The 14,903-nt window shown below is 37.0% G+C and overlaps 1 protein-coding gene across 1 annotated transcript in view; it reads right to left on the bottom strand.

Annotated features, from left to right (window-relative positions):
- TEX11 (testis expressed 11) overlaps positions 1-14,903 on the bottom strand; it is a 358,382-nt gene that overhangs the window by 17,839 nt on the left and 325,640 nt on the right. Inside the window, exon 28 of the mRNA XM_007470148.1 lies at positions 14,625-14,745. Within this exon, the coding sequence (XP_007470210.1) occupies positions 14,625-14,745 (121 nt within the window). The remainder of the gene's footprint in view (positions 1-14,624; positions 14,746-14,903) is intronic.

Raw genomic sequence — 14,903 nt, 5'->3', positions numbered from 1 at the left:
AGCACAGGCTCCGGACGCACAGGCTCAGCGGCCATGGCTCACAGGACCAGCCGCTCCGCGGCATGTGGGATCCTCCCGGACCGGGGCACGAACCCGCATCCCCTGCATCAGCAGGCAGACCCTCAACCACTGTGCCACCAGGGAAGCCCAGTATGGACATTTTAACATTATTAATTCTTCTAATCCAAGAGCATGGGATATCTTTCCATGAAGAAACAGATAATTTGAACAGACCAATCACTAGAAGTGAAATAGAATCTGTAATAATAATAAAAAGTCTCTGCAAAAAAAAAAAAAGTCCAGGACTGGATGGTTTCACTGGGGAATTCTACCAAATATACAAAGAACTTATACCTATCCTTCTCAAACTATTCCAAAAAACTGAGGAGGAGGGAACACTTCCCAAAATTCATTCTGTGAAGCCACTATCACCCTGATACCAAAACCAAAGACACTACAAAAGAAGAAAATTATAAGCCATATCTTTGACAAATATAGAGGCAAATATCCTCAAAAAATATTTTTAGCAAACCGAATACAATAACACATAAAAAGGATCATACACCATGTTAAAGTTGGATTCAATCCAGGGTTGCCATGATGCTTCAATATATGCAACTCAATCAATGTTATACACCACATTAATAAAAGACAAAAACCATATGATTATCTCAATAGACGCAGAAAAAGTGCTTGATAAAATTCAACATCCATTCATGACAAAAACTCTCATATATCAAGGTGTGTATAGAGGGAACATATCTCAACACAATAAAAGCCATTTACGACAAACTGACAGCCACATAATACTCAATGGTGAAAAGATGAAAGCCTTCCCAATAAATTCAGGAACAAGACAAGGATGCCCACTCTCACCACTTCTATTCACCATAGTATTTGAATTCCTAACCACAGCCATCAGAGAAGAAAAATAAATAAAAGGTATCCAAATTGGAAGGGAAGAAGTAAAACTGTGACTATTTGTAGATAACATGATACTCTATATAGAGCACCTTAAAGACTCCACACAAAAACTATTAGAAGTGATAAATGAATTCAGAAAGGTAGCAGGCTACAAGATTAATATAGAGAACTCTGTTGCATTTCTTTACACTAACAATAAAATATCAGAAAAAGAAAGTTTAAAATAATTCCCATTTAAAATTGCATCAAAAAATGCCTAGGGATAAACTTCATCAAGGAGGTGAAAGACCTATATGCTGAAAATGATAAAACACTGATAAAGGAAACTGAATATGATTTAAAGAAATGGAAATATATCCCATGCTCTCGGACCGGAAGAATTAATATTGTTGAAATGGCCATATGCCCAGAGCAATCTACAGATTTAATGTCATCCCTATCAAAATACCCATGACATTTTCCACAGAACTAGAACAAATAATCCTAAAATTTATATGGAACCACAAAAGACCCAGAATTGCCAAAGCAAGCCTGAAGAAAAAGAACAAAGCTGGAGGCATAACCCTCCCAGACTTCAGATACTACTACAAAGTTACAGTAATAAAAATGGCATGGTACTGACAGGAAAACAGACATATGGATCAATGGAACAGAATAGAGAGCTCAGAAATAAACCCACACACTAATGTTTAATTAATCTATGACAAAGGAGGCAAGAATATACAATAGGGAAAAGACAGTCTCTTCAGCAAGTGGTGTTGGGAATGCTGGACAGTTACATGTAATAAAATTAGAACACTCCCTCACACCATATACAAAAATAAACTCAATATGGTTTAAAGACCTAAATATAATATAAGACATGATGCCAAAAAACTCCTAGAAGTGAACATAGGCAAAACATTCCCTGACATAAATCATAGCAATAGTTTCTTAGGTCAGTCTCCCAGGGCAAAAGAAATAAAAACAAATTATAAGCTTTTGCACAGCAAAGGAAACAATCAACAAAACAAAAAGACAACCTACAGAATGGGAGAAAATATTTGCAAATGATGCAACCAACAGGGATTTAATATCCAAAATATAAAAACAGCTGATACAACTCAATATCAAAAAAAAATCAATCAGAAAATGGGCAGAAGACTTAAACAGACATTTCTCCTAAGAAGACAGACAGATGGCCAATAGGCACAATGAAAAGATGCTCAAGATCGTTATTAGAGAAACACAAATCAAAACCACAATGAGTTATCATTGGTCAGAATGGCCATCATCAAAGAGTCTACAAATAATAAATTCTAGAAAGGGTGTGGAGAAGAGGACCCTCCTACACTGTTGGTGGGAATGTAAATTGGTGGAGCCATTATGGAAAACAGTATGGAGGTTCCTTAAAAAACTAAAAATAGAGCTACCATATGATCCAGCAATCCCACTCCTAGGTATATATCTGGAAAAGATGAAAACTCTATTTTGAAAAGATACATGTACCTCAATGTTCATAATAACATTATTTACAACAGCCAAAATATGGAAACAACTCAAATGCCCATCAACAGACAACTGGCTTAAGGAGATGTGGTATATATGTGTGTGTGTGTGTATATATATATATATATATATATATATATATATATATATATACACACACACACACACACATACATACATATACACACACACATATACACACAATGAAATATTAGCCATAAAAAAGAACGAAATATTGCCATTTGCAGCAACATGGATGGACCTAGCGAATATCATACTAAGTGAAGTAAGACAGAGAAAGACAAATATTCTACGTGGAAGGTAAAAAATAACACAAGCGAATCTACATACAAAACAGAAACAGACTCACAGACATAGAAAACAAACTTATGGTTACCAAAGGGGAAGGGAAAGGGGAGGATAGATAAATTAGGAGTATTGGATTAACAGATACAGACTACTATACATAAAACAGATAAGTAACAAGGTCCTACTGTATAGCACAGGGAATGATATTCAGTATCTTATAATAACCGATAATGGAAATAATCTGAAAAAAACCTATATAAAATAATCACTTTGATGTATACCTGAAACTAACACAATATTTTAAGTCAACTAAACTTTAATTTAAAACAAAAGACAGAGACTAAAGGTTGAGGTTCAAAATGGCAGCACAGGAAGACCACGAACACAGTTCCTCTCACAGATACAACAAATTTTCAGCTATATTTGGAATGATTTTCCTTTGAAAAAGACCTGAAAACTAGATGAATAGCACCTCCACCAACAAAAGCTAGAAGATAAACTTTGAGACAGATAGGAGAGGCAGAGACATGGTCTTGCCTGGGATTCCACTCTAGGAGCAGTGACCCAAAGTGAGGAGGGATACCACAGTATGGAATTTTCTCTTGAGATGTGAAGGGATTGAACCCCACATCAAGCACCCCAATCCCTGGGTCCAGCACCAGAAAGACAAGCTCCCAAAATGTCTGGTTTTGAAAATCAATGGGGATTAAGAGGTCAGGAGAACCACAGAACTACAGGGAACAAGGAACCTGCTCTTAAACAGCTCATGCACAATCCATTTCACATGGAGATCCAGAGAAAAAGCAACAGTTTGAAAAGCACCTAAAAAGTAAGGAAGACCCACTTACTAATCTTAAAGCAGCTGCTGGGGAGGCAGTAACCTCCTGAGACTTTTCCTAGGGACGGAAGCATTGGCTGACACCATTTTTCTTTTCTTTTTTTTCCTTCGGTATGCGGACCTCCTACTGTTGTGGTCTCTCCCGTTGCAGAGCACAGGCTCCGGACGCACAGGCTCAGCGGCCATGGCTCACGGGCCTAGCCACTCTGCGGCATGTGGGATCTTCCCAGACCGGGGCATGAACCCATGTCCCCTGCATCGGCAGGCGGACTCTCAACCACTGCGCCACCAGGGAAGCCCCTCTTTTCTTTTTTTAAATTTAATTAATTTTTTTATACAGCGGGTTCTTATTAGTTATCCATTTTATACATTATTAGTGTATATATGTCAATCCCAATCTCCCAATTCATCACACCACCCCGCCCCCCCGCCACTTTCCCCCCTTGGTGTCCATACGTTTGTTCTCTACATCTGTGTCTCAATTTCTGCCCTGAAAAACGGTTCACCTGTACCATTTTTCTAGGTTCCACATATATGCGTTAATATACGATATTTGTTTTTCTTTTTCTGACTTACTTCACTCTGTATGACAGTCTCTAGGTCCATCCACGTCTCTACAAATGACCCGATTTCGTTCCTTTTTATGGCTGAGTAATATTTCATTGTATATATGTACCATATCTTCTTTATCCATTCGTCTGTCAATGGGCATTTAGGTTGCTTCCATGACCTGGCTGTTGTAAATAGTGCTGCAATGAACATTGGGGCACATGTGTCTTTTTGAATTGTGGTTTTCTCTGGGTATATGCCCAGTAGTGGGATTGCTCGGTCATATGGTAATTCTATTTTTAGTTTTTTAAGGAACCTCCATACTGTTCTCCATAGTGGCTGTATCAATTTACATTCCCACCAACAGTGCAAGAGGGTTCCCTTTCCTCCACACCCTCTCCAGCATTTGTTGTTTGTAGATTTTCTGATGATGCCCATTCTAACTGGTGTGAGGTGATACCTCATTGTAGTTTTGATTTGCATTTCTCTAATAATTAGTGATGTTGAGCAACTTTTCATGTGCTTCTTGGCCATCTGTATGTCTTCTTTGGAGAAGTGTCTATTTAGGTCTTCTGCCCATTTTTTGATGGGGTTGTTTCTTTTTTTTAATATTGAGCTGCATGAGCTGTTTATATATTTTGGAGATGAATCCTTTGTCCATTGATTCATTTGCAAATATTTTCTCCCATTCTGAGGGTTGTCTTTTCGTGGCTGACAACATTTTGCAATCATATCCTAACTTGCTGGTGACAGAGCTGGCAGGTGTCATTTTTGGTGCCCTCCCTCTAGCCTGGTTACACCATTGGGCATGCTCTGCACACCCTGCAAAACAGCCTGACTGGGTGAGCACCTTGAGTACCCATGCACTTCACACAATAGCTGCACCACACCTGGGCCAGGTGAGAGCACAACCCCCCCTTCTGCCTAAGCGCAGCAGTTGCGATGCAGTCAGACCAGGTGGGTACCCTGTGTACTGTCCACCTGTGCAGCAGTCTCACCACAACTGGGCCACGAGAGCACCCTGAGTCCACCCCCACGCCATGCAACAATTGTTCTGCAACCAGGCCAGGCATGTGCCTCATCCCCAACCTTCCATGAAACAGCTATGCTACAACCAAGGGGGTGAGCACACACACCTTGCCTCACCCTCCCCATTAGCAGCTATGGCCCCACAAGAGCCACACAAGGGACACCTTTTGAGTGTCTGGCTCTGATGTCCAGGGGAGAATGTGTTTCCAGCCCCCATGGATCATCTGCTACACTAGAACCCTCCTTCAAGACCAGGGGAGGTAGCTGTTTCACCTAATATACATAGACAAACATAGAGTCAGACAAAATGAAGAGACAGAAGAATATGTTCCAAACCTAAGAACAAATCCCCAGAAAAAAGACCTTAATGAAATGGACATAAACAACCTGCCTTATAAAGTGTTCAAAGTAATGGTCACAAAGATGCTCAGCAACCTTGGGAGGATACTGGAAGAGAAAATATAAGAAAGAACCAAACAGAAGTAATATCTGAGCTAAAAAATATACCTGAGGGGTTTAACAGCAGACTGGATGAAGTAGAAGAACAAATTAGTGAGCTGGAAGATAAAGCAATAGAAATCACTCAGATGGAGCAGCAAAATGAAAAAAGAATTTTAAAAATGTGAAGATATTTTAAGGGACCTCTTGGATAACATCAAGAGTATTAATATGCACATCAAAGGCATCCCAGAAGGAGAAGAGAGAGAAGAAGGGCTGGAAAAATTATTTGAAGAAATAATGGCTGAAAACACCCTCCATCTGGGGAAGGAAACAGACATCCAGGTGCAGGAAACCCAGAGAGTTCCAAATAAGATGAACCCCCCAAAAAACACACCAAGATATATTATACTTAAAATGGTTAAAGATAAAGAGAGAACCTTAAAAGCAGCAAGAGAAAAACAACTTATTACATAACAAGGGAAACCACATAAGACTATCAGCAGATATTTCAGCAGAAAATTTACAGGTTAGAAGAGAGTGGCATGACATATTCAAAGTGCTGAAAGGAAAAAACTTCCAATCATGAACTCTCTACCAAGAATTCTCTAAGCAAGGTTATCACTCAGAATTGAAGGAGTGATTAAGAGTTTTCCAGATAAGCAAAAGCTTTAACTCCTTTAGGAGTTCATACCACTAAGAAGGCCTTACAAGAAATGTTAAAGGGATTCTCTAAGCTGAAAAAACAGGCAGTAATTAATAATAAGAAAACAGGGACTTCCCTGGTGGCACAGTGGTTAAGAATCCGCCTGCCAATGCAGGGGACACAGGTTCAAGCCCTGGTCTGGGAAGATCCCACAAGCCATGGAGCAACTAAGCCCATGTGCCACAACTACTGAGCCTGTGCTCTAGAGCCCACGAGCCACAACTAGTGAGCCTGCGTGCCACAAGTACTGAAGCCCGTGTGCCTAGAGCCCATGCTCCGCAACAAGAGAAGCCAGTGCAATGAGAAGCCCACGCACTGCAATGAAGAGTAGCCCGCGCTCACTGCAACTAGACAAAAGCCCGCATGCAGCAGCGAAGACCCAATGTAGCCATAAATAAATAAATAAATTTATTTTAAAAAAAGATGGGCAGAGGACCTGAGTAGACATTTTCCCAAAGAATACATAGAGATGCCCAAGAGGCACATACATGAAGTGATGCTCAACATCATTAATTATTAGAGAAATGAAAATCAATATCACAATGAGATACCACCTTACACCTGTTAGAATGGTTATTTTCAAAAAGACAAGTGTTGACGAGCACATGGAGAAAGGAAAACCCTTGTGCACTGTGGTTTGGAATGTAAATTGGTATAGCCACTATGTAAAACATTATGGAGATTCTTTTAAAAATTTAGACTAGGACTACCATATTATCCAACTATTCCACTTTTGGGTATTTATCCAAAGAATATGAAATACTAATTCAAAAAGATATATGCACCCCTATGTTCACTGCAGCATTATTTATAATAGCTGAGATATGGGAAAATCTAAGCGTCCATGGATGGACAAATGGATAAAGATGTGGCATATATGTGTATATGTGTGTTCACACACACACACACACACACACACACAGTGGAATGCTACTCAGTCATAAAAATGAATAAATCTTGCCATTTCTGACAACATGGATTGAGGGCATTATGCTAAATGAGTCTGAAGAAAAAAGATAAATAGGCTATGATTTCATTCATATGTAGAATCTAAAAAACAAAAACAAAACAAATGAAAAATAAAACAAATTGAAAACAAACTCATAGATACAGAGACTAGATTGGTGTTTACCAGAGAGGAAGAACGCTGGGGATTGGGCAAAAGTGGTAAAGGGAGCCAATTATATGGTGACAGGTGGTAACTAGACTTTTTGAGGTGATCACTTTGTAGTGTATACCAGTGTTGAATTATAATGTTGTACACCTGAAACTTTTAATATAATTAAAAAAGAGAAAATTAAAAAAGAGAGATTGGCAAAGTGGATTAAAAAATGTGTTGTCTATATGCTGGCTACAAGAAATTTCCTTCAAATATAACATTAGGCAGGTTGAAAATAAAAGGATGGAAATAGGTATATTATATAAACAGTAATCAAAGGCTAGCAAGAGTCGCAATATATTAGTTATTGTAGATTTCAGAGCAAAGAAAATTACTTGAGACATATAGGAACATTATACAATGATAAAAGGTGAAATCCACAAAGACATAGCAATCATAAATGTGTATGCATCCAATAACAGTGTTACAAAATATGAAGCAAAAACCAATAGGAGTGATAAGAGCTAGATAACTCCACAGTTATAGTTGAAGATTTTAATATGCCTGCTCAACAAATAATAGAACAATTAGCCAAAAAATAAGGAAAAGTATACAAGAACTTGGCAACACCATGAACCAGTGAGATCTAATCAACATTTATAGACTACTCCTCCCAACAACAGCAGAATACACATTCTTTTCAAGTGCCCATGGAACATTTACTAAGATCATATCCTGGGCCATAAAATAAATCTCAAAAAGTTTAAATAACTGAAATTATACAAGTTGTGTTCTCTGACCACAATGGAATAAAACTAGAATTCAATAACAGAAAGATAACAGGAAAATCTGTAAACACTTAGAAACTAAACAATACACTACGAAGTAATCTATGGGTCAAAGAGGAAGTCTCAAAGGAAATAAAAAAATACATTGAAGTAAATGAAAATGAAAATACAATATAGCAAAATTTGTGGGCTACAGCTAAAGCAGCTCGCTGAGGGAAATTTACAGCACTAAATGCATACATTAGAAAAGAGGAAAGGTCTCAATAATTTAAGTTCCCATCTCAAGAACCTAGAAAAGAAGAGCAAACTAAATGCAAAGCAAGCAGAATGAAGTGAATAATAAAGAGCAGAAATCAACAACACTGAAAATACAAAGGCAACAGAGAAAATCAATGGAGGAGATGGTTCTTTGAAAAGGTGGATAAAATCTACTAACTCTTGGCAAGAATGAGAGAGAGAAAAAAAGGGAAAATGTAAATTATCAATATCAGGAATAAAACAGTAAGTATCACTACAGACCCTGCACACATCAAAAGAATAATAAAGGAATAATAATACAAAGAACTCTATACATATAAATTTGACAACTTAGGGGACTTCCCTGGTGGTGCAGTGGTTAAGAATCTGCTTGCCAATGCAGGGGGCATGGGTTCAAGCTCTGGTCTGGGAAGATGCCACATGCCGTGGAGCAACTAAGCCCGTGCACCACAACTACTGAGCCTGCCCTCTATAGAGCCTGCATGCCACAACTACTGAAGCCCACGTGCCTAGAGCCCGTGCTCTGCAACAAGAGAAGCCACCACAGTAAGAAGCCTATGCACTGCAATGAAGAGTAGCCCCTGCTCAGTAGCCCCTACTTGCTGCAACTAGAGAAAGCCCACATGAAGCAATAAAAACCCAATGCAGACAAAAATAAATAAATAAAATAAATTTAAAAAAATAAAATGCTGATGTTGTCAGCCTTGGTCATACCAATTTATATATAAAAATTTTTTTGACAACTTAGACGAAATGGGTCACTTCACTAAAAAACACAAATTACCAGAAATCACCCAATATAAAATAGATAATGTGAACAGTCTATAACTATTAAGGAAATAGAATATGTAGCTTTAAACTCTTGAAAAAAATCTCCAGGCCCAGTTACACTGCAGAATTCTACCAAACATTAAGAAAAGAACTGACATAAATTCTACACAATCTTTTCCAAAAGTATGAGGAAACACGCTGCAATTCATTTTATGAATCTAGTATTACCCTGATACCAAAACCAAAGACTGTACAGAAAAAAACTACTGACCAATGAATATAGATAAAAAATCTTTAACAATATGCTAGCAAACAGAGTTCAGCAATATATAAAAAGAATTATGGGAGGGAGGGAGACGCAAGAGGGAAGAGATATGGGGATATATGTATAACTGATTCACTTTGTTATAAAGCAGAAACTAACACACCATTGTAAAGCAATTATACTCCAATAAAAATGCTAAGAAAAAACAAGAATTATACACTATGACCATGTGGGGTTTATTCTAATGATGCAAGGCTGGTTCAATATTTGAAATCAGTCAATGTAATCCCCCATATTAACAGGTTAAAGAAGAAAAATCACATGATCATACCAATTGATGCAGGAGAAGCTTGTGACAAAATTCAATACTCATTTATGAAACTAGCAGAGAAAAGGAATAGTGGGAACTTCCTCAATTTGATAAAGAGCTTCTACAAAAATCCTATGGCTAACATTATACTTAATGGTGAAAGACTGAATGTTTTCCCCCTAAGAGAGTGAACAAGGCGAGAATATCCACTCTCATTACTCTTAACTAACATGGTGCTGAAAGTTCTAGTCTGTGCAGTAAGGCAAGAAAAGGAAAGAGAAGGCATATAGACTGGAAAGGAAGAAATAAAACTGTCTCTATTTGCAGATGACATGGTTGTTTACATAGGAAATCCTAAGGAATCTTCAAAGAAAATTCCTGAGATGAGTGAGTTCAGCAAGGTTGTGGGATACAAAATAAACACAGAAATATCAACTGCATTTCTTCATACTAGAAATTAACACAGGACACCACTTACAATCACTCAAAAAAAAAAAAAAACAACCCACAGCACTTAGATATAAATCTAACAATACATGTACAGGATTTGTATGCTGAAAACTACATAATGCTGATGAAAGAAATAAAAAATCTAAATAAATGAAGAGACATACCCTGTTCATGGATTGGAAGATTCGATATAATAAAGATGTCAATTCTTTTCTTAAATTGAGATACAATTAAAGATGTCAATTCTTGATATACAGTGTACTAGGCTCCATGGAGTCCTCCCCCAAAATTCATGTCCTTCCTGGTACTTCATCATGTGACCGTATTTGGAAATAGGGTCACTGCAGATATAACTAAGTTGAGACCATACTGAAGTAGAGTGGACCCTTAATCCAATAATGGCTGTGTACTTATAAGAAAAAGAGAAAGACAGAGGGAGAATGCCATGTGGTGACAGAGACTGGAGTTATGAATCTATAAGCCAAGGAATACCAAGGTTTGCCAACAACCATAAAAAGACAGGAAGAGGCAAAGAAGGATCCTCCCCATAGAGCCTTCAGAAAGAGTATGGCCTACTGACACCTTGATTTCAGACTTCTAGCCTCCAGAACTGTGAGAGAATAAATTTCTCTTGTTATAAGTCACCCAGTTTGTGCTAATTTGTTATCACAGTTCTAGGAAACAAATACAGTTTAATGCAATTCCTATCAAAATCCCAGGAGGAATTTTTGTATATTTAGACAAGATTATTCTAAAATGAATATAGAAGGGCAAAGGAACCAGACAGCTAATAATAAAGTAGGTACAATCACTCTACTTGCTTTTAAGACTTATTGTGTAGCTATAGTAATCAGGTACTGGCAAAGGGATTGACACATAGAGAAAATAGAGAACCCAGTAAGAGACTCACACAAATATGCCCAACTGATTTTTTGTCAAAAGAACAAAAGCAATTTAATGGAGGAAAGACAGCCTTGCCAACAAATGGTGCTAGAGCAACTGGATATCACAGCAAAAAATGAACCTCAACCTAAATCTCACACCTCATACAAAAATTAACTTAAAATGTATTATGAACTTAAATGTAAAATATAAAACTATAAAACTTAAAAAAAGAGAAGAAAATTTTTGGGATATAGGGCTAGGCAAAAAGTGTACTAGATACCAACTTAAGCCTCTCCTTTGAACTGAAATTCCTAGCAAGAGCAGGTAAATAAGACATGTGTTCTGGTGGAAAGAGCCCTGGAACTGAGGTCAGATGGTTCTAGTTCTGATTTTCATTCATTAGCCATATGAACTTAGGCAAATTGGTAACTTGACTTTTTTGAATCTTAAAAATTTCCTCATTTGTATATCAAGGATAATACCAGCATTTCCTACTTCATAGAATTACTGGGAGGCAGGCTGTCAAATGAAATAATGGATGTAAGAATGCTCTGTAAAATGTAAAGTATGATAGTGTGGGCTTGAGGTTTTATATTTGTGCAATAGCCATTTTGCCACTGTATGGAGGCACTTGATAAAGGTTATCTGCTTAATAAATAATGAATGAGTGACTGGTCATCAGAAAAGTCAAATAAGGGCAAATTTTTTTCCAAGTATTTAAAACAAAAGGGATGCATAGCACATTCAATCAAACAGTAAAAAGCAACATATACTATGTAAAGAGCCAAGAGGGTTATTAAATTAATCTCTGTATAGAAAAGCTAACTATCCCATCATGTTTCAGGGAATCAGCAATAATGGATGGGAGGCTGGTCAAAAAACTAAAAAAATATTAACCTCTCTAACAGGCAACCCAAGATTTGGAGAGATGGAACAGTAATACATTAGATAGAATAAAAGTGGCAACATGCTCAGAGCAGTTTTGGCCTTATATAGTGACTATGGAAATTGATCAATTTGAATTTATAGTACAATTTAATTTTAGTTTGTATTTGTTACTATGGCAAACACATCTGAAGGTCCAGATGAGGCTCATGGCTTAGAAATTTAATTTTCTCTTCTTCCCAAAAGGAAGTTAAGATGAGGGGAAAAAAAAGATGTATATATCTCCAAAATGTTCAATGCTAAAGTTTTTTTTTAAACTTAAATTTACACAGGCCATAATTACATAGCTCCAGAATTCTGAATTTCTTTAAGATGATGCTAGTTTGTACCAGGTTGTCACCCTGCTATATTGTTTCACCATCTGCTGTGGTTTGCAGACGTTTGTATATGAAGAAGCAGTTGGGCAAGTCAGGAGCCTTGGATATTAACATGGACTCAAGCAATGACTTTTGTGTGACTTTAAGCAAGCCATTTGACCTTCTTAATATTTTATAGCTCCCTTATAATAACAATACTACCTTACCTTACCTGTGTATGAGTTGTTAAAGTTCACAACACATATTATTATTTTAATTAATCCTTAAAACCTCAGTGTGGGAGTCAGAAAGGGTATTATTTCCATTTTACAAATGAGAAAACTGAAGTCAAACAGCAGAGGAGGAATATCCATATGCAAAAACAAACAAACGAGAAACTATTTAGACCCTTACCTCATACACCATAAACAAAAATTAACTCAAAATGAATCACAGACCTATATGTAAGAAATAAAACTATAAAAGCTACAAGAAAACACAGAAGAAAATCTTTGTAAATTTGGAATAGGCAAAGACTTCTTATCATGACTAAAAACATGACCCATAAAAGAAAAAATAATAAATTGGTCTTCATCAAAATTCAGAATATTTGCTTTTTAAATGCTGCCATTAAGAAAATGAAAAGACAAGCCAGAGACTGGGAGAAAATATTTACAAATAGTATATTTGATAAAGGATCTGTATCTAGAATACATAAAGAACACACAACTTACTGAGAATCTAATTTAAAAAAATGGGAAAATAATTGAATAGATAGCTTTCCAAAAAAGATAAACAAATGGTCAATAAGCACATGAAAAAATGATCAACAGTGTTAGCTATCACGGAAATTCAAATCAAAACCACAATGAGCTACCATTACATAACCACTAGGATGGCTATAATAAAAAAGATGGACAATAACAAGTGTTAATAAGGATGTGGAGAAGTTGGAACCCTCATACACTGCTGGTAGGAATGTAAAAGGTGCAGCAACTTTGGAAAACAGATCGCAGTTCTTCAAAAAGTTAAATATAGAGTGTTACCATATGAGCCATTAATTCATGTACTCAAGAAAATTGAAAAACTTTGAAAACAAAACTTAGACACAACTGTTCATAGCAGCATTATTTGTAATAGTCAAAAAGTGGAAACAGGGCTTCCCTGGTGGCGCAGTGGTTGAGAGTCCGCCTGCCAATGCAGGGGACGCGGGTTCGTGCCCCGGTGCAGGAAGATCCCACATGCCGCGGAGCGTCTGGGCCCGTGAGCCACGGCCGCTGAGCCTGCACGTCCGGAGCCTGTGCTCCACAACGAGAGAGGCCACGGCAGTGAAAGGCCCGCGTACCGCAAAAAAAAAAAAAAAAAAAAAAAAAAAAAAAGTGGAAACAAATAAAATATTTATCAACTAGTGAGTGGATAAACAAAATGTGACATACTAATTCAATAGCCTATAAAAATATTCTATTTATTCAGCAATAAAAAGGAATGAAAGAGTGATACATGCTATAGCATGGGTGAACCTCAAAAACAGTAAGCTAAACTGAAAGAAACCAGACACAAGAGGTCACAAATATGACTCCATTTATATGAAGTGTCTAGAATGAGAAAATCTATAGAGATAGAAAGCAGATCAGTGGTTCCCTGGGCCTGAAAATGGGAGCAGGGATTGACTGCAAATGGGCAATGGGAAAATTTCTGGAGTAATGAAAATATTCTAAAACTGGATTATGGTGACAGTTGCATGACCATACATTTACTAAAAGCACTGAATTATATACATATAATGGGTGAATATTACAGTATATAAATTACATCTTAATAAAGCTAATTTAAAAATTACTGAATAAACTTGCACTGAAAAGAAAAAAAAGCAGCAGAGGAGGGACTAATACACAGGTCTTCATTGTTCCTTCTACTCTATTATTACCCGTCTCAGAAGTGGCAGAAATAATAATAAACTTTTTCAAAGGGTTAGTCTCATCACAGGGAAATAATAATTCTACCAGGTTTTGAAAATACAAAGTAATTCAAAATGCCAGATGGCACTACTGCTACTTCGACCTAATCCACAGTATACTTGTATTAGAAATTTTCTACTTTTAACTATTTACATTTCACAAACCCAGGGAAATTTTATAGTGTGTAACCACATTTTAATACAAATTTATTTACATTAAAACTCATATCAAAAAGCATTATTCTATGTAATTTCTAATACATAAAATCATTTAGTTCTTTAAAATCAGCTTAAAGTTTAGTATCATTGTTTGACTTACAGTGTGGCTAATAAGGCTCAGAGCATCTTCACAACAGCCCCAAATTTCTTCCAGGGGACAGAGTTCTTCATTCGGCACCCCATCTTGCACTAAGAGGTTAACCAAGCTGCGCATACATTTGCTGAAAATCAAAAAGAGAAAACGCATCCCATAAGGAAAGAAATCACTGACTTCATGGCTAAGATAAGTAAAATCTGGATCTCATCCCAGACTAAGAGCTTCAAAACACGTCTGTTCTTCCTTCAATTTTATCTGGCCTCCAAGCTCAGAAGACAGATT

This window comes from Lipotes vexillifer, unplaced genomic scaffold, assembly GCF_000442215.2.
Source record: "Lipotes vexillifer unplaced genomic scaffold, Lipotes_vexillifer_v1.1 scaffold926, whole genome shotgun sequence".
NCBI lineage: Eukaryota > Metazoa > Chordata > Mammalia > Artiodactyla > Lipotidae > Lipotes > Lipotes vexillifer.
This window is presented reverse-complemented; position numbering and strand designations above follow the sequence as displayed.